General features: G+C 29.2%; 3 protein-coding genes, 1 non-coding gene and 1 pseudogene across 5 annotated transcripts; 3 read left to right on the top strand and 2 right to left on the bottom strand.

The window, feature by feature from the left end:
* Nucleotides 1–8,054: 8,054 nt before the first annotated feature.
* On the top strand, nt 8,055–11,597 carry LOC113367053 (dormancy-associated protein 2-like). The gene is made up of 2 exons (XM_026608683.1): nt 8,055–8,145; nt 11,343–11,597. The coding sequence occupies exons 1-2, from the start codon at nt 8,137–8,139 to the stop codon at nt 11,595–11,597; spliced, it is 264 nt and encodes an 87-aa protein (XP_026464468.1). The 5' UTR covers nt 8,055–8,136.
* Nucleotides 11,598–14,407: 2,810 nt separating this feature from the next.
* On the top strand, nt 14,408–16,641 carry LOC113368140. The gene is made up of 2 exons (XM_026609709.1): nt 14,408–14,454; nt 16,086–16,641. The coding sequence occupies exons 1-2, from the start codon at nt 14,446–14,448 to the stop codon at nt 16,395–16,397; spliced, it is 321 nt and encodes a 106-aa protein (XP_026465494.1). The 5' UTR covers nt 14,408–14,445; the 3' UTR covers nt 16,398–16,641.
* Nucleotides 16,642–17,181: 540 nt separating this feature from the next.
* Nucleotides 17,182–20,702, bottom strand: LOC113365932 (ATP-dependent RNA helicase p62-like). Of its 2 annotated transcripts, XM_026607477.1 has the most exons (7): nt 20,653–20,702; nt 20,396–20,479; nt 19,568–20,046; nt 18,931–19,492; nt 18,519–18,757; nt 17,766–17,944; nt 17,183–17,539 (listed from the first exon to the last, which is right to left on the bottom strand). In XM_026607477.1, coding segments are annotated over exons 2-7 (1,632 nt in total). In that variant the 5' UTR covers nt 20,398–20,479; nt 20,653–20,702; the 3' UTR covers nt 17,183–17,368. The 2 variants fall into 2 exon arrangements, with proteins under 2 accessions (XP_026463261.1, XP_026463262.1); XM_026607476.1 differs by lacking the exon at nt 20,653–20,702 and having other exon boundaries at nt 17,182–17,539; nt 20,396–20,553.
* On the bottom strand, nt 17,599–17,738 carry LOC113368503. Its single transcript, XR_003366416.1, has one exon. It is a non-coding gene; the product is annotated as a small nucleolar RNA SNORA57 (small nucleolar RNA).
* A 553-nt stretch (nt 20,703–21,255) lies between the features above and the next one.
* On the top strand, nt 21,256–22,908 carry LOC113367052 (annotated as a pseudogene).
* Nucleotides 22,909–22,959: the final 51 nt, after the last annotated feature.

The following is a 22,959-nucleotide window of genomic DNA, read 5'->3' as shown; positions in this document are numbered from 1 at the left end:
TTCAAGAGTTGGGAATTTTATGTGGTATGAATATGACTGCTTTGTATTCAGTACTACAGTTCATTATTGACTGAATTACTGTTTACATAAATATTTTACATTTGTAAATTAAATAACTTGGTAATGGACGATGTGGGAATTTCATATTTTTCAGTGACGAAGGCAATGTTATATATATTAAGTATGGGAGAATATAATGACAAAACTGGTATCGTGCCTTAAGGCAAATTTCTGGAACTTCCCGTACTAAAAATTAAATTTTTTACAAAAAATTAATTTTTTTTTTAACTTTGAAAAAAATTTTTGGAAAAAAACTGTTTGAAAAAAAATATTTTCTTTGTTTTGAAATATTTTGGAAATTTTGAACGTTTTTTTCAAAACAATGGCGCTGCTTCTGCTTCATAGAGTAGTTCACGAAAACGTCGACGAAAATTTGTATCCGCACATATACATACAAGCTCGCATATACACACACTGTATACAATTCAATAGATTGCATGCAATAACATAATTAAACTAGTGGGGTCTATGCCATCGTGCCTTAAGACAAATTGCTGGAACTTCCCGTACCATAACAAAATGTTCGAGGAATATTAAATGTTTTCAAAAAGATTATTATAAATATTGTAACATTGTCTAATATTTATAAGAATTATATAAACTGAATTACAAAGTTGAAATTAACTGTTTAAAGTATATTAGACTATAGTCAGAATTAAAAATAAAATCTGAATTATTTTCGATATACAAAGAAATTAAAAAAAAATTGAAAAAATTAGTCGAAACAATTTTTTTTTTCAAAATTATTTATTTTGTTAAGACAGGCAGAAAGTTCTTTGAATCATTTAAATCGAACGCTTAGTTCTCTCAAAAACTGCAATTTTTTACACATTTAGCTTAGTGTTTTTGAAATGGCTGGGCCCGCCTTTGCCAAAAACTAATAACTACTTCTTCCAATCATTGCTAATTGAATGTTTTTTAGATCATTCAAATCGGATGCTCCGTTCTCTAAAAAACTCGATTTCTATTTTTTGCACTCTTTGCTCTTAAGCTCCGTAACTGCTGGACCTGCCTTTACCAAAAACTAATCAGCACATCTCCCTATCAATAGGAATCGAATGTTTTTTGAACCATTCAAATCGGTTGATCCGTGCGTCCGAAGACGTGATCGAAAAATTGTATCCATACATACATACACATACACACACACACACATCCATTTTTTCTGAGGTATGCCAAAATGTTCAGAAACCTTCAAAACGTCGAGAAATGTAAAAATTTTCGATTTCGATTTTTGGACGATTACAATAACTTACCCTACGGGAAGTTAATAATAAAACTTCTTAGATATTATTAGTATCTAATGTATCACTTAAATAATTACTTTGCATTTTCAACACCTGAGACCTTGGTGATAACCAGAATGATTCATTTTTCAGTCCGCCAGACGTCAAAGAAAAAAACTCAAGAATCTTCAGCTCAATCAACCGAAACTAGACGCGTATTGTGCGAAATACAAAGAGGCAAAAAAATGAACAGAACAAATATAATACTTGAATTTTATACAATTGTTGATTAATGGTCTACATTTACGTCTTTTACATAACTCCGATGACATCAGGTCCTGGATAAACGTAGTTAAGCATACCTTTTGATTGAGAAATGATAAAATTAATAATATTTAATAGTATAATATAGAGTAGAATACCAGACTAATTACATCACAACACACATATCAAACTAACAACAGTCTGACTATGTTCAATAAAACTTCCAAATATTTCATCATTTTAAAAATGTATTTTTTGCCATTTGTGTTTTCAAATTTGTCACGTGGTCCTTTTTACCCCATAGACGGCATATAACTTGATATGGTATGTGGTCAGCGAAGATAGATTAATTTTTTTAATTCTATTTATCTCTTGCAAAATTGTTTTCTTTAACTTAATTAACTTCCCGTAGGGTAAGTTATTGTAATCGTCCGAAAATCGAAAATGAAATTTTTTTCACGTTTTGAAGGTTTCTGAACGTTTTGGCATACCTTAGAAGAAATGGATGTGTGTGTATGTATGTATAGATACAATTTTTTGTCCACGTTTTCGGGAGCACGGATCAACAGATTCGAATGGTTCAAAAAACATTCCATTCCTATTGATAGGGAGATGTGCTGATTTGGCAAAGGCAGGACCAGCCGTTTCGGAGATACGAAGGAAAGAGTGCAAAAAATAGAAATCGAGTTTTAAGAAAACGGAGCATCCGATTTGAATAATCTAGAAAACATTAAATTCGTAATGGTGGGGAGACGTGGTGATTAGTTTTTGGCTAAGGTTCGCCTTTTTGGAGATATGGAGCAAAATGTGAAACATGGCAGTTCTTGAGAGAACAAAGCATCAGATTTGAATGCTTCAAAAAACTTTCTGCTTGTGTTGACGAAACGATTGCTTTTGAGGATTTTTTTCTTCTTTAATTTCCAGAAAATGCTATTACTAATATAATACTAATTTGTTATACTAAAGTTTATTCTTCAAATATTTTATTATGGTACGAGAACTTACAGCAATTTGCTTTAAGGCACGATGCCATACACCACCAGTTTATTTAATTTAATTGAACGAATGCAAATAATATTAATAACATTTTTCCACTAATTTACAAATAACAAAGTATGATATTTTTTGCACTAATTAACAATTGACTAAGTACGACATTTTTTGCACTATTTTATTATGCAACATTAAAGTTACAAATAATTAGTGACTAAGATTTGTCTCATTGTCATTTTAAATTTAAACTAAGTATTAGTCTAACGCTTTATATATATATATATATATATATATATATATAAAGAGTTTATATTAAAACGCGTTATTATTATATTATTAAAACTAATAAGTGGAGGCATTTATTTTTACAAAAATAATTTTTATTCCAAAATAATAGAAATAAACGAGTACTGCACTAGTCACAATAAGAGCTTCAACCAATAAATAGATTAATTAATATTTAAAACACAAAAACATACTGCGTGTAAAACTTTCCTTAATGAGTTTAAAATTAAAATCACCACACCCATAAAAATTAAATGAACTCTTGCAAAACAAACAACAATAACCATTGAGTTTGAACAATAGTACTTCATAGATGAAGAAATATTTCATTTTAGTCATACATTTTTATTGAGATTCGGAGAAATCTAAATGAGTCAAATATGAATTAACAATTGTTCACAAATATATCTCTGACTTATTGTTTCAATTACGCATATTCCCTAATAAATCTATTAAGCTGACCATTCACTATATTACCTTCATTTTGCTGATACGTAATAAATTTTTAGTAAATCACCAAACGTCATAAATTCAAGTCATTTATGGGCATGTAAACTTCTCATTAAAGCATTATTTCTTGGAGATATCGATGCCGGATCGCATTTGACATGTTTTATTTACAAATAAAATACGTAAGAGGAAACATGACGCACGCATAACGCACGTCTATCTATATTTCTATTTGTTTTGATTAAAATTAAGGTTAATACAAACTTTTGAGATTTAGAAAATCTAAATGATGATCCTATGATTATTAATAACAATTATTTATTATTTAATTATTATTAAAAATATTATTTAACTGCATCGTGTCTTAAGGCAAATTGCTAAAACCTTCCGTATGTATGTATGTTCGGATACAAATTTTCGTCGACGATTTAGGGAACACGGATCAACCGATTTGTATTGATAAGGAGACGTGCTGATTAGTTTTTGGCGAAGGCAGGTCTAGCCGTTCCAAAGATACGGGGCAAAAAGTGCCGAAAACGGTAACTCAGTTTTTAAGAGAACGGAGCGTCCGATTTGAATAATTCAGAAAACATTTTACTTGTATTGACAAGATGAAGAATTGATCAAATTTCATTAAGGCAGGTCTAGCGGTTTCGGAGATCTAATGAAAAAAGTAAAAAAAATGCCATCTGGCGGTTAAAAATGATCATTAGACATATGCACATCAAATTATCAGATATTTTATAGAGATTTTAACAATAAGTATAATTTTTTTTACATTTTTATGGGTTCCGTACAATGCTTATGCGTTTGACGGCAGCGCGCCACTTGCGCGCTTTGACATTTCGTCTCTATGCAGTTCAAGCAGTACGATTGCTTTGAAAAAAAGTTCAGAATTTCCAAAATATGTCAAAAAGAAGAAAACATTTTTCTTTTCAAAAAAGTTTTGTTTTCAAAAAAAAAATTTTTTTTTAAAAAAGTAATTTTTTGTCAAATTTATTGTTTCTCAAAAATCTAATTTTTTCGAAGCAAAAATTTTTCAAAAATGTTAATTGCTTTTAAATAAAATAATAATTTTTGGTACGGGAAGTTCCAGCAATTTGCACACATACACGCACGCACACACACATACATCCGTTTTTCTAAGTTTAATTAATTTTATTTGTACTAGAAAAATGCTATGAATTATTTTCTAGAATAAATCATCGACTTTAGCAATTGTTAAAATAAAAGTTTTAAAACAATTTAATATATATGTCTTTTAATAATCCTAGCTATTCTAAAGTCTTACCACTACAGATTAATAAGTTTTCTATAATGATACCATTTCCACTTGAAAATGGATATAAAAATATGCTTACCAGTGAATCTTTGATGGTTCTTAATAGGGATGTTTTCGAATTTCCTTGCTCCCAGGAGCTCAAATTCTTCCAAATTGATAAAAAACAATTCTCTGAAAGTTTTAGCTCTTAATATTAACTTTTAGATTGTCCGCACTCCAACCAAAGTTTCTTGGTTCTACTTCCTAAGTAAATACTTAATTCATGAAATATATTAAATTTTTGTTGATATAGGGGCGTGCTGCAGTTTCTAAAACACTATTTTCAAAAATTAACCGAAAATATTGAAAATAATTAAAAAAAATATGAATAAATAGATAAATAATTTTGTGTATATTTTTACAAAATATTGTATTTTGTGCCCTGATAAATTCAGTACTCATGAAAATAGGTTAGAAATATTAAGGGAGCACAACAACTTTATCAAAAAAATGGAAAAGCGCGGTACGAAAAAGTTGGAAACCATTGACTAAAGTTTAAATTGCAGTTCATAAAAAAATAAAGAATGGGTCTATATTTTCAAGCGAAACATACATCACTACTGTTTGATATCAGGTTGTAATTAGCGAAAAAATTTAATTCGAACCGCATAGTTTCTCATACTTTTCACAAATAGATTACAAGAAAAAGCACTTTTCACATGTTTTACATAATATTTGGTTCAGTATATATGAAATTTCTGTTAAGGCGCCAAAAATGATTGCAAAGTAATATCACAAAGAGTCACCACAATCTGGAGATGCAACTAACAAATGTATATGAAATGTGTGGAAAATTATGAACTTGTGTTAAAAAATTTTTGGACAACTTAATACATATTTATGTCGGAACAATATGAATAAAATATTTTAAATTATTTCCTGATCCACCTTATTCTTAAATATCATTCAGAACAGGCTTTGTTATATATAGAATGACTGATTTATATCTCGCATTTCAAAAGTTTTACAAATGTATAATATAATCGAACAAGCATCAATATAATATGCATAATTTAGTTTCATTCCTAATATAATCGTGTAATGATCGAAGATGAATATAATAATATCATATTCAAGACGTATAAAATAGAAGTGTTCAAAATAACGGTGATCATACATTTTATATTGTTAATTGTTATTTTTATTGTTAAGAATATTTGACATCAAGATATGTTAAGGTGAATAACCGAAGGATAAAAAAAGGCTATAAGAACATTTCATTGTGTTCAAATATCCAATGAACATATTACGTATGTTGTTTTTTATTTATCTTTTATTGTACATAATCGATAGAACGCCTAATTACATATTATTACTTTAACAAGAATACGATTTTAGATTAGTCACATGTATCAATAGTCCACAAAAAAAATATAATTAACAGTAATAAAATTTATTGCTTATTTTATTGTAAATGTATGTAAATGTACTTTCAAATTATGATCATAAGTATAATTTAATTATTGGATTTTAGACACTGAATTTTGGGTTTCTGGGTTTTTCAATCTATACTAAACTAGTTGGTATTAGTATCTTGCCTTGAGGCAAGTTACATGAACTTCCCGTTATGTGTAAATAAACGACTTAATCAATGAAAAATAAATTAATTTATTAGTGATTAAAAATATTCCGAGTGGATTTATTACACATAATTGAAAACGAACAAACACGTTAACTCGGAGTATTTTCTAAAAGCAAATTTTCAAAAATCAATAATTTTTATAACTGAACAAGTTTCCATGGGACTTTAATGGTTTAGTATGTTCATTAAGACCAAGTACTCTATCGTTATACCAAGTAAATCGTCTAATTTTAATTTTATCAAACGTCAAAAAATTACTCATTTTCTCAAACTTTGATGCATTTTTAAAATTAAACTACTTGCCGTAAGGGCGTGAAATTTTAGTAAGTTCTATAAGACCATGATATATATCGCCAAAAAAATCGATAAAAATCGTCTTAAATTTTTTTTTCAACAGTTAATTACAAGAAAACGGCTCGGTAGATTTCCACATAAAACTAAGAAGCATCATTCCCAACTAATATCTTTTGAACAGTTTTTAATTTTTTTAAATCGATTTGGCAGTACGAGCTTAAATGTGGACGAAATGTTTAACTTTTCCAAATTACAAAGAAACGGCTCAGCAGATCATCGCACAAAACTGACAAACGATAATCCTCACCGAGATACATCAAATGGCTTTTAAATTTCTAAAATCGGTTCAGGCGTTTTTGAGCAAATATCGGTGAAAGGTCTAATTTTGACAAACGCCAAATGAAATTTACTAATTTTCGCAAACTTTGACGAATATTTAAAACTAAACGACCTGTCGTAGTACCATAATATTTTAATATGATCTATAAGACTTGACAAGAGCCTGAAATAATATCTATTATTATTGATTACGGCTTGCTTATGAATAAATAAATAAATAAATATAGTATCCAGCGTCAAAAAAAAATCGTAAAAATCGTCGAAAAAAACATTTTTAACACTTTTTTTAACGATTTTTTAACAAGAAAACGGCCCGGCCAATCTTTACCTAAAACTAATCAGCACAATTCCCAACCAATATCTTTCAAAATCGATTCAGAATTGCAGGCTAAAACGTAGACAAAAAATGTTTCACTTTTCTGCGATTTACAAAGAAACGGCTTGGCTGATCGTCGCGCAAAATCGATAAACGCTAGTCCTCATCGAGATACATACATTGAATTATAAATCGAAATATATCGGCTTTTAAAATTTTGAAATCGGTCTAGCCGTTTTTCAGACAATGTCGATTTACGGCAAAAAATCTGTTCATATACACACACATACATTTTCCAAATTTGATCTCATTTGATTCAGAATGGCTTGAAACAGCGAGAAAACATAAAATCTCCTTCGGGAAGTTAATAATTACGGGGTGTTAATAATTACTATACGTTCGGATATAAAATGCGTTTCAATAGACCACTGATTTTTTTCTGTTCCACACGACATCACTTATTATTACTAGATTTAATAAACACTGATTACTTATTGATCTATGAAATAGTTCAGAGTAGTCGTTTTGTGATGAAACCGCAGACTTGTATATTTTTATATATTGAAAATAAAAGTGCTAGATTTACATAAAGGAAGGAATTTAAACATAACATTTAAGAATATTCCAATTCCAGCCAACTAAATTTTATTGCCTTTTATAATCGATATTGTCTACGCTCGGATCGAATAATTTATGCCAAAAAGTTGAAACCGTCACAAGCAAACGATCAATTTAAAACATTTGATGACGTCCTAAATTTGAACAGGTCGAGAATATCGGACGAGAGAGCAATAAATTCTGCTACCGGACGACAATTACGCGAAATCAGAATTCAGAAGAGTGGGGTTCCACTATGGGGGGCGAAACTTGAATTAAGTATAAAAAGAAATATTAATTTGAACTCTTGTCATAATATACCAGCAACTAACACCTAGTTACAAAGATCTTAAGATCAAATATTAATAGTGTCGTGATTTATTAGGCGCGAAAAACTCAAGTGTCAATCATGTTCAAGGTGAGTGAATCTTAGAATCGCTAATATTTGTAGTATAAATACTTATATATATGTATATATGTATATTTTCTTTGCACACAAGAACACATGAGAAAACGATATAAATCATTTAAACGATATTAATATTTAAACTCATTTACAAATCTACATATGACAATAAGAAATGGCTCGGCAGATCATCGCACAAAACTGACAAACGATAATTCTCATCGAGGTACATCAAATGGCTTTTAAATTTCTGAAATCGGTTCAGGCGTTTTTGAGCAAACGTCGAAGAAAGGTGTAATTTTGACAAACGCCAAAAAAACGATACTAATTCTTGCTAACTTTGACGAATTTTTAAAACTAAACGACTTGTCGTAGAGCCGTAATATTTTAGTATGATCTATAAGACTATAGTCTCCACCGTCATAAAAAAATCATAAAAATCCTCGAAAAAATTTTTTTAACACTTTATTACAAGAAAACGACCTGGCCGATCTTTACCTAAAACCAGTCAGCACAATTCCCAACCAAATATTATTACATTGTGTCAGTTTATTTCAAACAATCATTTTTTGCCAGAAAATCCGATTCAGTAATTTTATATTTCCTCGACTTTCCAAGTTATTCTGAATTGTTTGATATCAAAATTGATAAACATATATGTGTATGTGAATGTGACTTTTCATCAAAGTTTTACCAAAAATTACAGCACCGATTTCAAAAATTTAAAAGCTCTTGGACAAAACTTGATAAAGATTACAGTTGACTAGTTTTGCGAGAAAATCGGTCGAGTCGTTTTCTATTTGACCATGTTTTGGCCAAAAATCCTGAATCAATTTTAAAAATTCAAAAACTATTTAAATAATAGTTAAGAATCATACTGACTAGTTTTTACCCATTTAGGTAAAGATCCAAAGGGCTGTTTCTTTGTAATTAATTGTTGAACTTTTTTTACAACTTTGATAAAACTTTTTATTATGAAAATTATCATAAAACATTATAACGTTTCATTTTAAAAGTTCACGAATAATGAGTCGTGACAAAGTTTCAAACTTCTATCGTCATAATTTTAAAATCACAATGCGGAATTTTTTCAACTTGCCTTAAGACAAAATGCCATTTACGCCTAGTTTATTAGTTTATTAACCATTTATTAATAAATCTTAATCTTTGGTAAAGATCCGAAGAACTGTTTCTTTGTAATTAATTGTTGAACTTTTTCTACAATTTTGATAAAACTTTTTATTATAAAAATCATCATAAAACATTATAACAATACGACAAGTGGTTTAGTTTTAAAAGTTCACGAATAATGAGTCGTGACAAAGTTTCAAACTTTTATCGTCACAATTTTAAAATCACAATTCGGAAGTTTCTTCAACTTGCCTTAAGGCAAAATGCCATTTACACCTAGTTTATTAGTTCATTAACCATTTATTAATGGATCTTAAGGTATAACCTCAGATGTTAAATTTCATAATTTAATAGAAAAAATTGAATCATCTATGGCGTAAAAAATTAATAGCTAGTTAATTAAAGTTGAATTAATAGTTCATTTCATTTTTAACTAATTAGTACTATGCTGATTTACCGATGACAATTTAAGCACATAATAAGTTAAATTCTATAAGTTTTTTTTTTAATATATAATCTTAATTTATAATAAAATTGTAAGCTATTCATTGCAATCATTTTTGTTATTTTCACGGTACTTCTATAACACGGTTTAAGAATCGATACCATCCCCCGTATAACACCGTGCTTTTAAAGCACAAATTCACTCTGACATAGTTTGAGAATTGAGCAAAACCCTAATAATATAAAAAATATAGTAAAACCTATGAAAATCAAAATTTGTTCAATCTAAAATTAATAAAACCGCAGTACAATAGCTCAATAAATATGATGAAATTAGTGCAAAATTAACTAATTTGATAATTATTATTTGAGCGCGTTTGATTTTTAGAAAATAAATTCTAGGCTTATCCGAACAATTAGTCAGTTAGTCTTAAACAAAGATCCTTTAAATAAAATGAGCATAAAATGTTACTAAATATAACGTTGCATGTGGTAAATATATAAATATCTGCTTGCTAATATATAAATATCTAAGTAAGTAATTGCAAATATAATTGTTTTTGAAAAAAATAATGCACGGGTCTGGAGGTAGTACAGAAAGCTGCTCAGAGGATGAGGATATCTTAAAATGGATAGTGTTGGATAGCACTTACCAGTTAATTATGATGGAAAAAATTAAATAACCCATGTAATGTTTATTACTTCTTAAAAAAATGTTAGATATAATAATATTTATTATAAAATCATGATACGTAGCATGTTTTTTTTTTTGAATTCTTAACCCCTATTTTTGTACTAGTTTTTCGTCCTGTATAACACGGATTCGCATAACACGCTACTTTTTTGAAACGTAACTACCGTGTTATGCGGGGGTTACCTGTATTTGTTAATGTCATTCACAAGAATGTTGCTAATTATGTTAAATCTGATAAACTGGAAATATGACTCCAGCGCGATATTAACAAAATTCTTCATTTTTGTCTGCGTTTTTCATTAACTAATGGTATTCACCTTAAATATTTCTGCATATATATCTATATATATATATATATATATATAAAAAAGATTTTTTAAAACTTTGAAATAAATAGATTTTCGGAAGTTTTAATTGTGATTGTTTTTTAATTAATTGCTTAAATACTAAATATCGAAGCGCGGAAGCGCCGCGTCGTATACTAGCAGATAAGCAATCCAAACATACATTATTTCATCATACACATACATCCATTTTTTCTAAGGTGAGCCAAAATGTTCAAAAACCTTTGAAACGTAAAGATATGCAAAATTTTTCATTTTTGAGTTTTTTGCGATTACAATAACTTAACCTACGTGAAGTTAATAAGAACAGTTATGAAAATATATTTTTTTTGTAAATTGTAAACAATAATTACGAAAAATAGTCTAAAGTTATTTGTTGATATCTAAATTATTAAATTCAAATACCGGATAAACTACTTGATGTTATAATACGTTACCTTTCAATGATTCTAAAGAGATTGGAATAAAGTTCAAACTTAAAATACTTTAATATTAGAAATGCTACATTTTTCAAATCATAAATATTTTTATAAACATTCAATAATAATTTCATTAAGCATCAATATAAATTAAATATAAATATTCTATAATTTCAGGCAATAATTTTCTGTCTCGCTATGCTGGTAGCAGCAGCCTTAGCATATCCCGCTGCTAGTCCGGTTTACGGTTATGGTTACGGCGGTTACAGCGGAGGCTACCATGGCGGATATCATGGCTATCACGGGGGGCACCATGGTGGCTACCATGGAGGCTATCACGGAGGCTACCATAGTTATCCCAGTTACCACGGGGGATATCACGGACATGGCCACGGTTTCGGACATGGTGGTTTTGGCCATTATTATGGTTGAAATATTATTAAAAAGTGTCGCATTTAGGTGTATATATTGCTCGTAAATAGTTTAAGTTATTTTTTATTGTTTGATATTTATGAAAAATAAAGTAATTTTTTAAAGTAGTAGTTATTAATTACTGTAAGGCAAGTTATAGTAATCAAAAAAACAATAAAAAATATTTGTTTTGATATCTTTGCATTTCAGGGTCTTCTTTTTTCTTTTGGAATATATTCCATTTAACATAAAGTATTATATATTAGGGCGGGTCGATTGGTCATATGGTTAATACATTTGGATTGGTATAATGGTCATACATTTCGACACTATTGGGGCGCACTCAGAGCCAAAACAAGATTTTTCAAAATTTGACCCAATCTTTGGGTCAATGCACTGGACATTAGACTTCATTTTAAAGATATGGTTTCTTCGGCAAAGTATCTTATTTTGATTCCCAGTACCCTAAAATTCCTAAACCGCCCTAAGATATATATTATTAAGATAGATATATATGGGTGGTACTTAATAAGCATATTTTCGCATTTTTTTGCTCCCAGCGGTTCAAATGCTTCCAAAATAATAAAAAAGATAGTCCGCACTTCAAATTATAAGATTAATATATATTTCCTTTAGAATTTTAGGTATCGTACCATATTTGCATATATATCGCCACATTATGAAGATTTTAATTGAAAAATTCATTCAAAATGAAGGATTAAAATTACATTTATATTTCTTTAGGGTGGTCCTTAATATGGATGTTATTGAATTTTTTGCTTCCAGGGGTTCGAATGCTTCCAAAATAATAAAAAATCTATCTCTTAAAGAAAATAAAAACTAAATATTTCACATATATAACGTCAAAAAAAACTATTTGAAAAAAGATTTGAACTTTTTAGTTTTCTTTAATCGAACTTGTAAAAACTCAAAAGCTCTTTAAAAAAAACGATTCGATGTTCTACATTGAAATTTCATCAATATGATTTATACATATTTCTTTTGCACAGCCCAAAGTTTACCCAAAAGCCTATTTTAAATTCAAAACATATAAAAAGATATAGTGTATATAGTTCAAATTTGCCTTAAAGTACAATGAGGTACAGTACCAGTTAGCTTAAAAGTCGAAAGATAAATTTATGGTTTTGGCAAAAAATCTAATTCGTTAATTTTATTTTCTCTCACTAATTGTAAAAAGTACGTGTGTTTACCTTTTGTCGACGTTTTTTCAAAATTAACTGCACTACATTAAAAATTATAATTCAAAACCTAATAATAAATGAAACTAATAATTCGCATTGATTAGCTTCATAGAAGGATCGGTCGAAAAAAATTTTAACTTATTTTAAAAATTATGAAAAGTGATATTTGTTCGCGATTAATTGTATTTATTGAAATATCGTATGATAGTATAGTTGATGGTAGAAGATATTTCTCTAAAATATTACAGGCCCATGTGGTGGATTGGTTATATAACTTACTTAAATTTGATAATTATTTGCTGATTCTTTTTAATTCTATATACACATATATTTATACATTTCACATAAATATTTAAATATATAAATATTACTGCGGTAATAAGTATTAGTATCAATAGTAATAAAAATAATAATATATTATAATGATATAATATATTTATTATCATTTTCATTAACGTATACATTTTCAATCAATTTTAATTGTTAATTTTTAACGTATACATTTTTATAAATAAAAATTAAAAATTGGTCAAAAATGTATATTTTATTTATTTATTTATTTATTCATAAGCAAGCCGTAATCAATAATAATAGATATTATTTCAGGCTCTTGTCAAGATATATACTATACGTTGATTAATTTCCAAAATTATATGTATCATATATAGATAGACAAAGTAAACATTTAAATAACTTACCTTTTTGTACTCGTATGTTGAGATGCTCATTACCTCGTTTGCATAAACTCAGGATTAGTAAATTTTGCTGCGAGGCTGCGATTATTACTATTTCAAAAAATAAAAATTAATCAAAAAGCAGTATAAATATAATAAATCTAAGTAAACTTACCTTAACGCAAATAGCCTTGTTCAAGAAGTTGAAATTATTTTTAATAGTTTTTGGTATTCAGGGACAAAACAACCCCCTTGTGTATGAAATACAATCTAATCCAGTTGTCATCATTAAAAGGATGCATTCTGAAACATGAAATGAAAATTAATAGTGCTCATTCTAAAACAGTGGAGAATGATAATTTAATAATAACATTGAAATGTGCTATTTATTAAAATACTTTTTTTTTAGAATGTAGATTACATAATTTGTATAATTTGTTCATCTGATCGAAATGTCTAATAAAATTTTATATTCTGTGAAATCTCCTAAAATGATGATTTACTTTAAAAAGTATATCACCATAGTGAATACGAGTTATAAAAAAAGTTTAACTTGGTCTTGATTCAATTTTATACTGGTTTGTCTAATATTATCTTTATCAGCAGGTAGTCCGTAAAAGAATAGTTGTACACTGAATCCTATTTTTTGAATTTAAAATTCAACAAGATTCGAAGAAGTTATTAAATCGTTATAAATAAACTTTAATTATTATTGACAATTTATAGTTTACTAATTCAAGTCTATGATCAAAAGCAAAAAAAAAACAAATGTAAACAATTATGCTAAAAGGAATATTTTCATATTGAACATATTTTAACCAACCAATACATGTACGAAATTTTTCATGATTTCAAGTATTTTATATTATTTGTCATTTAGTCATGGAGGGAGATCTACGTATCAGTTTTGTATAATGATATAAATTACTTGCTAACTATTCGAGTACATCATAATTGCCTGTGAATATTTAGCAAAGCATTTACAAAGTGACCATGCTCAAGGTGGGTGAATAGTGAAATAAACGAACATTTGAATTCGCGTTGTTTTCAACATCAAATATTGTGTGTGACTATTAATTTAACTAACATAAGAGTGAATAAAGGCAGGAAAGCATTAAAATTAACCTAAGTTATATTTTAAATTGTATTAAATGAACCTTATTTTTGCCAACTTTATTAAATACCTGTTACAATAATCGCAAAAAAAAACGAAAACAAAAATTTTTATATATCTTTACGTTTCAGAACCTTCTGAACATTTTGGCATACCTTAAAAAAATAGATGTATGTGTTGTATGTGTGTGTGTGTGCGGATACAAATTTTTGTCGACGATTTCGACGAGAAAGTGCCAAAAACGATAACTTTAAGGTAACCAAATTTCAATAATGTGATCTATTTTGTTAACGGCGACGCGGCGCTTGCGCGCTTTGATAATTCGTCTCTATGCAGCTAAAGCAGTGCGATTGCTTTGAAAAAAAGTTAAAAATTTCCAAAATATTTCAAAATAAAAAAAAACATTTTTTTAAAAAAAGTCAATTCAACAATTTAAAAATCAATTTTTTTCATAGATTGAAGAAAAAATTTAATGTTTTAAAAAAGAATACTTTTGGTACGGGAAGTTCCAGCAATTTGCCTTAAGATGCCATACACCACTAGTTTATTTTTATATTAAAGTTACCATCTTGGCTACGAAAATTTTTAAATACCTGTTTTACCAAAACTGTAATCAATAAAAAAACAGTAATCAATAAAAATTGATATTTGTATATTTTTGAAAATTTTAAAATTATTGTTTTCGGAAAATTTTGAAATTTGCTTGAACCGTATAAGTAAACTTTAAAAACTAAAAATCTTGGTACAGCAAAATTATAAAAAAAATTAACACTTATTTTTAAACACTTCATCAAATATCTGATATTTTGATGTGCATGCGTCTAATGTTCATTTTTGAACACCAAATATCTTTTTTTTTACTTTTTCCTTTGTATCTCAGAAACCGCTAGACCTGCCTTATCAAAAATTTCATCAATTATTCATTTTCGTCATTAAAAGTAAAATGTTTTTCGAATCATTCAAATCGAGTACTCCGTTCTCTCAAAAACTGAATTACGGTTTTTGGCACTTTTTGCCCCATATCTCCGAAACGGCTAGACCTGTCTTCACCAAAAACTAATTAGGACGTCTTCATATCAATAGGGATCCAATGTTTTTTGAAGCATTCATATTGGTTGATTTGTGTCCAAACATACATACATACTACACACACACGTACATTCATTTTTTCTGGGGTATGCCAAAATGTTCAGAAACCGTTGAAACGTAAAGATATGCAAAAATTTTCATTTTCGATTTTTCGCAATTACTATAACTTACCTACGGGAAGTCCTATTTTCATGTGAGGTCTTTCGACACTTGCCTTGCCGTGCAGCATGCATTCTTAGTTAAAATACTTCCCAAGTACCATATTCCGCTTGTTTCACCTCCTAGATTTCACTTATATAATAATAAAAATTATTATAATAATAAAAGAAAAAAATATATAATAATAAAATTGCACTTACCTTTGAATATTTTTTAAGTTCAATTTTAGCTGTTGAAATACAAATTTTAACTCACAGAAAATATTTTTCAGTTTCTAGCTTTTATCGTACTCATTGCTGTAGCAGTTGATGCATTTCCATCAGAGATATCAAAACCGATAGAAGCAGATGCGCTACAAACATCCGAAAATAATAAGAATATAGCAATCATTCAAAACCGCAATGATTTAGAAACAGCGGAATCGGCTCGCAGGTTTTTTGGATATCGTCCATATCATAGGGGATATCACTTTTATCATGGATATCCCTCATACCACGGGTATCACGGTTTTTATGGATATCCATACCATGGATACCATTACTACCATGGGTACCCTGGATGCTTTCACTGTTTTCATGGCTAAGAGTAAACTATTTATTAATCTATTTTGATAAACTTTAATTAAACTAAGAAAATTTAAGAGTAATCTAATATTCATAAATAAAAGGCACACAAATATATTTCGATCATTGCTAATTTGCTAATATGCAATAATAATTATTATTGCATATTAGCAATTAAATCCTGCAGATTTTCATTTTATGCTAAAATTTTGCATTACTAGTCACTCAATTTTATTCACGTATTATTAAATGAAAAACTCGCTCAACACTTCTTTGGTTTCAAATAGTTTAGTACTATATACTTTCTCCAATCTTTTTAAAAAATCAGTTATTTTAATCAAAAAAGTAAATACTCTTAGCTACATGTGTCTCCCAAGATAGAACACAAAAATATGGACAATTCATTTTAACACTTGTTTTGGCACTATATAAAAACAAGTATGAAACAAAATTGTGTCACAAATGAATTGTTAATAAAGTTGTTTATGAAAGTATATAGAAAACATGCTTTGTAAATAGAAGATTTACAAAAGTTGATATTGTAATTATAGTTCAGAAATAATCAGTATGTAGTTTTTGACATAATTAGTAAATTATACAAAAAGGATTTAACATCTGAAATTAGAATAAAAAACCATATTTATTTAAATCAATTTTTATTTTAATTTTTTCAGATTCAAAAAAATATGAAATAAGTTTCTTGTTTTTAAATAAATTAGGATAAATATCTATAGATAACTATTTCAATCAATCACAGCTTAAAACCTTAGGTAATGTAAAAAATAATATCCTAAAAAAACATTCCTCAAAAAGAGACCAGGGAATGCATTTTTGTTCACTTAGAATTAATTTCCGCATTTTTTAATGCCAGAGTCATATTCTAAGTCAAATTATTTCCTAATGCAAATATCATTGCACTCGAAGCTGATTTGAGAAAATGAATACTTATAAAAATTTAATGTAAATTTAATTTATCTAAAGATCAGCATCGTCAATATGATGATTCAAATCTTTTGTGGTTTCCACCTCCATTTCTATCAGCATTACGTTTGAATCCACCATAGTTGTTTCCACCACCATAACGACCTCTGCCTCCATAACCTCCATATCCACCATTACCACCTCCTCTAGAAGCCATTTCATTCAATTTTGGATGCACAACCTGAAATTTTGTATTCATAAGATCCACTCAAAAAGAATATATAACTAATGTAATATTAACAATGTGGGAGACATTGAGGATGGGATTCAGACAAAAATCGTGTGAACACCGAAGGCATAGCCTCCCCTTTTATTCTACCCCCTCACAGCATTCATGTTCTACTAATTTATGAAGTAGCCAACATGCCAAAATAAGGGGGCTTTATTTGAAATATTGAATTAATTACCTGATTGGCTTCTTTTAAAACAGACACTAAATCTTTTGCTTGTCTGCTATTTTGAGGTGTGAAGAATGCATAAGATGTTCCAGTGGTATCGGAACGACCAGTTCTTCCAATTCGATGAATATAGTCTTCAGAGGAGTTTGGGTAATCAAAGTTGATAACATATTTGATTCCATCAACATCTGTATAAATTATATAGTTAGTGTGATAACTAACAAGTTGAGCATTGTTAATTAAGTTCTTGGAATAATTAAGTTACAAATTGACTTGTAACAAAAATAATTATACAAACCATAGCCAGCAGTTCAAAGTCCACGTTTGGTGAGAATATCAATGATAAAAATCAAAAGATACAGCTCGACACTTCAAAATAAATTTGTACGAAATTTGTTTTCACAAATTCTGCACACAGCTCGAATAATCAGGCCGAAAAGCAGAAGTCCAATATGTAAAAAAGATACATATATGCACACACATTGTGTGCCGAATCTTCCATTTTTCGTCCCAACAACGGGCCAGAGGCACCGCAAGAATTCAGTATGTGCGTGAGATTTTATATATCCATTCCAATCACGGAATATCACATGTATTACACACATTTATCTCGCATGTGCCTCTGAAAAAATTAATAGCAAAACAAGACTTTAGTATGTGAACTGTTGGATTATGTATTAGCAATTATTCCTAAGAACTATTGAAATGATCTCTCTTGAAATCAAATTATGCAAAAGGTAATTTAATTTTTACTATACTTACCAAGTCCACGAGCAGCTACATCAGTTGCAACTAAAATTGAACTTTTTCCACTTCTGAATTCTCTTAATACATAATCTCTCTCTTGCTGTGACTTGTCACCATGCATACAGACTGCAGGCCATCCATATCTACGAATATTGCGTGTAATATTTTCAACTTTCTTTTTGGTTTCTACAAAAATTATAGTTTTTGCTCCCTCTTCTTGCGTGTTACCAATTTCTTGTAATAAGTTGCTCAATCTAAAAGTAAGTTCTTCATTAGTTCACTAATAATGAATAATTACATAAAAATTATACAAAACGCATCAGTTCTTCTTAGAGGACAATTATTCATCAAGGCATTATGTTTAAAAATAGTATGCATCATTTGTTAAAGAGTACTGTTATGGAGTACATAATATTACATTACTTACTTTGTTTCCTTTTCATGTTCTTGACAAACATCTACAATTTGTAGAATATTGTGATTGGCCGACAGCTGTAAAGATCCTATATTAATTTGTACATAATCACCAAGATAATCTTCCGCTAGTTTTCTCACTTCTTTTGGCCAAGTAGCTGACCACATGCAAGTCTGTCTGTCAGGACGGATTTGTTCAATGATTTTGCGAATTTGAGGTTCAAAACCCATATCAAGCATACGATCAGCTTCATCAAGAACGAGATAAGTGCAGCGTTTTAGATTGGTACGCCCACTTTCAAGAAAATCAATAAGTCTTCCTGGAGTAGCAATAACAATTTCAACACCTCGTTCCAAATCTCTTGCTTGACTGCCTTTAGGTGCACCTCCAAAGACACAGGTGTTACGCACGTAGGAAAGACTTCCAAATTCTGTGGCTACTTGTTGAATTTGTTGTGCTAGTTCTCTGGTAGGAGCTAAGACTAAAGCAATAGGTCCATCTCCTCTGGATATGGAAGGTTGATTATTTATGTGTACTATAGCAGGTAGTATGTAACCTAAGGTTTTGCCAGAACCTGTAAACGTTAAAGTAAAATTTAAACTAAGCATCGAACACACATACAGAAAGTTAATAAAAAATTAATTATTACCTGTTTGAGCAATGCCAACCATATTTTTTCCACTCATTGCAATAGGCCATCCTTGTGCTTGAATAGCTGTGGGTTCTGTGTATCCTTGTTTTTTTATTCCTTGCATCACATAATCAGGAAAGTTGGCTTCTTCAAAGTACTGGATTGGATTAGGAGCATCTCCATGAACTGTGATTTCTTTAGCATTGCGGTACTCTTCAACTTCGCGATAAGAGCGGTTGGCGACATTCGGATGAGGGCAATAGAAGTCCTTCTTGAAAGGTTTCAAAAATTCGGAACTCCAATTAGGTTTAGTCATTTTTGAGCCACCGAAACTATCTTTCGAACCGCGACTAAATCCTCCATTCCGATTTCCGTAACCATTACTGGAGCTATTGCCGTATCCACCACTACGATTGCCTCGACTCGAGTTAAATCCATTAGAGCGATTGCCGTAGCTGCTGCTTTTTCCACCATAACCGTTCTCGTTTCCGTAAGTCCTAACACAATTAATCAATAAATGATTAAACGTAATGGCGGATCCATGCAATGCATGGATGTTTGAGTTTCGCCATTAATACATATATTATATAAAACGGTATAAACTATATTTACACATTTAAAAGAATTCGAAAATTAATAATGAATCTGATTAACAAAACAACAAATGAACGAAGACTAAAAGAAATTAATGACACACGTGCCAGTTATTTCAACGCTGCTAAAAATGGCGGACAGACGCCATGATAAAAATGTACATTTGAGATATAATTTTTTTTCACATAAAATGATTTTGGGAAAAAAAATAAGTACACGAATTAACTAAAACAGTGATTTCATTCCACTTACATGTCAAATTGTTGAAGATGCCTGATCGATGTAGAAATAAAAGTAGATGGTTGAGTTATTGATTTTCCAATTAGCCGCACTTGTCTGAAATCAAGCCGAAGTTTTGTTAAACTTTTGATTACCGCAAACATTTTCACTAATTTGATAACATTAAAAGTAATTACACGATAAAACAAAACTTCCTATATAAAATATGTTACAATATAAAGCACAACGTGCAACGTCGGCATATTACACAAGAAAGAACTTGAACTTACCAAAGCCACGGCTTGAATTAAAAGAAAGAACTTCTCAAACATCCGACTCGATATTTATATAAGTGTTATCCGATAGGACTTCTAGTTCTGTTACAAACTTCACTTGTATCTGTAGCTTCTCAAAATTTATATATTTTTTATTTTATTTTACTTTAGTTATTTGAAAATCATTTATGTCCTGAATAACTAATTAATAATGATAATTAATAATATGTGATATTCACACATATTCTCAAAACCGTATTATCAAATCTGTTACAACAATCATAATTATCATTATCTATAATCATAATTATCAGAAACAAAGATTATTTTATATATTATCTATTTAATATTCATGTATTTATAATTTAAAGCTATGAATTAATTATTAAAATACTGCTAAAGAACATTGAATATCAGGAGTGAGATTTTTGCTACGATATGGCAATACCAATAGACACCGCCTGAAAACGTCAGTTGACGTCATCATATATCATTAATAACATTATTTATTAGCCGCTTAATATTGTTTTTTTTATTGATTATTTTTTTTATAATTATTATGTTATTACAAATGGAATTTTGAAATAAAACCGCACATAAAAAAACTTTTCCATCAAGTTACTCAAATAATGCTTTTGATGCAAAATTTTATCTATTATCTCTAAATGATATCAGTAATCATTATTTTGCTATGAACTACGTCGATATTTTTATTGCTTACGCATAGTATTATGTGCCATATGCTTTTAATACATAAACGTTGCGATTGTTTCGTTTAATTATTAATTAGAAAACACAATGAGGGCTCTTATATTAGTTGGGGGCTACGGTACTAGATTGCGACCGTTAACATTAAGCCGTCCGAAGCCTTTAGTGGAGTTTGCAAATAAGCCTATATTATTACATCAAATTGAAGCCTTAGTTGGTGCTGGTGTTACTCAAGTAAATAAAACCTTACAAAAAGTATCTATTATTTTATATTTATTGATGTTATTTTTTCGTGTACCAGGTAATATTAGCAGTTTCATATCGCGCTGAGCAAATGGAAAAGGAGTTAAAGAAGAAGTAGATAAGTTAGGTGTATCATTAGTGTTTTCACATGAGTCTGAACCATTAGGTACAGCTGGCCCCCTTGCTTTAGCAAAGTCAATTTTGGAATCTAGTTCTGAACCTTTCTTTGTTTTAAATTCTGATATTATATGCGACTTTCCATTTAGAGAATTAGCATCATTTCACAAAAGTCATGGTAAGGTAAGAGAATACATTTAAAAATATTTTTCATATCAATATTGTATCAAATTGTCAAAAATATTTTTTTTATAGGAAGGTACAATTGTAGTAACAAAAGTAAGTGAACCTTCAAAGTATGGTGTTGTTGTTTATAATGAGGGAGGCTGCATTCAAAGTTTTATAGAAAAACCTCAAGAATTTGTTTCAAATAAAATCAATGCTGGTAATTATTAATATACCAAATCTTCAAATAGTTTCTACATAAGTACATAAATTTTTACATTTTATAAATAAATGAAAGCAGTTTATTATGATTTTTTTAGGTATGTATATTTTAAATCCAAGTGTTTTAAAAAGAATAGAGTTAAAACCAACTTCAATTGAAAAAGAAGTTTTTCCTAAAATGTGTTCAGATAAAGAACTTTATGCATTCGAATTGCAAGGGTTTTGGATGGATATTGGACAACCTAAAGATTTTTTAACAGGTTAGAGATGACTTATTATTTGTTTTCAAATAATGTTTGTATGAAGCAGATGTTTTGGTTAGTTGCGTAGTAGTGTAATATCAACACTCATGTCCTATTTCAATTGTTAATGTCAATTTCTTTACAAATCGTGAGAAATTATGTAATTAAAAATATAAAATTAGTATTTATATAATTTTGATTAGGTATGGCTTTATACCTGGGTAGTCTCCGAAAGAAAAGTCCAGAGTTACTATATGCAGGTCCTGGAGTGGTGGGAAATGCTCTGGTAGACCCTACTGCACAAATTGGCATTGGCTGCCAAATTGGTCCAAATGTTACAATAGGACCTGGTGTTGTTATTGAAGATGGTAGGTGTAACATATTTGATTAATTTTCATATTTAAGATTGTTTGTCCGTATAAAGTCTCAAAACAAATGCATTATTAACACTAACTATTCAGGTTTTCCTCATTGCTCAAATAATTCATACTTCAAAGCTAAAAGTATAAGCCCTAATTCGTACCAAAAGGATTTTGATTTTGAAACTTGTTCCCAGTTTGCATGCAAAACATAGTGAATAAAAAATGCACATTTTACATGAATAAAAAAAGTGTCAAGATGAAAA

This window comes from Ctenocephalides felis, unplaced genomic scaffold (genome assembly GCF_003426905.1).
Source record: "Ctenocephalides felis isolate EL2017-DRISC unplaced genomic scaffold, ASM342690v1 CF-g0.4_SCAFFOLD_01170, whole genome shotgun sequence".
NCBI classification, from domain to species: domain Eukaryota; kingdom Metazoa; phylum Arthropoda; class Insecta; order Siphonaptera; family Pulicidae; genus Ctenocephalides; species Ctenocephalides felis.
Note: the sequence above shows the minus strand (reverse complement) of the source record. Positions and strands in the feature narration are given on the sequence as shown.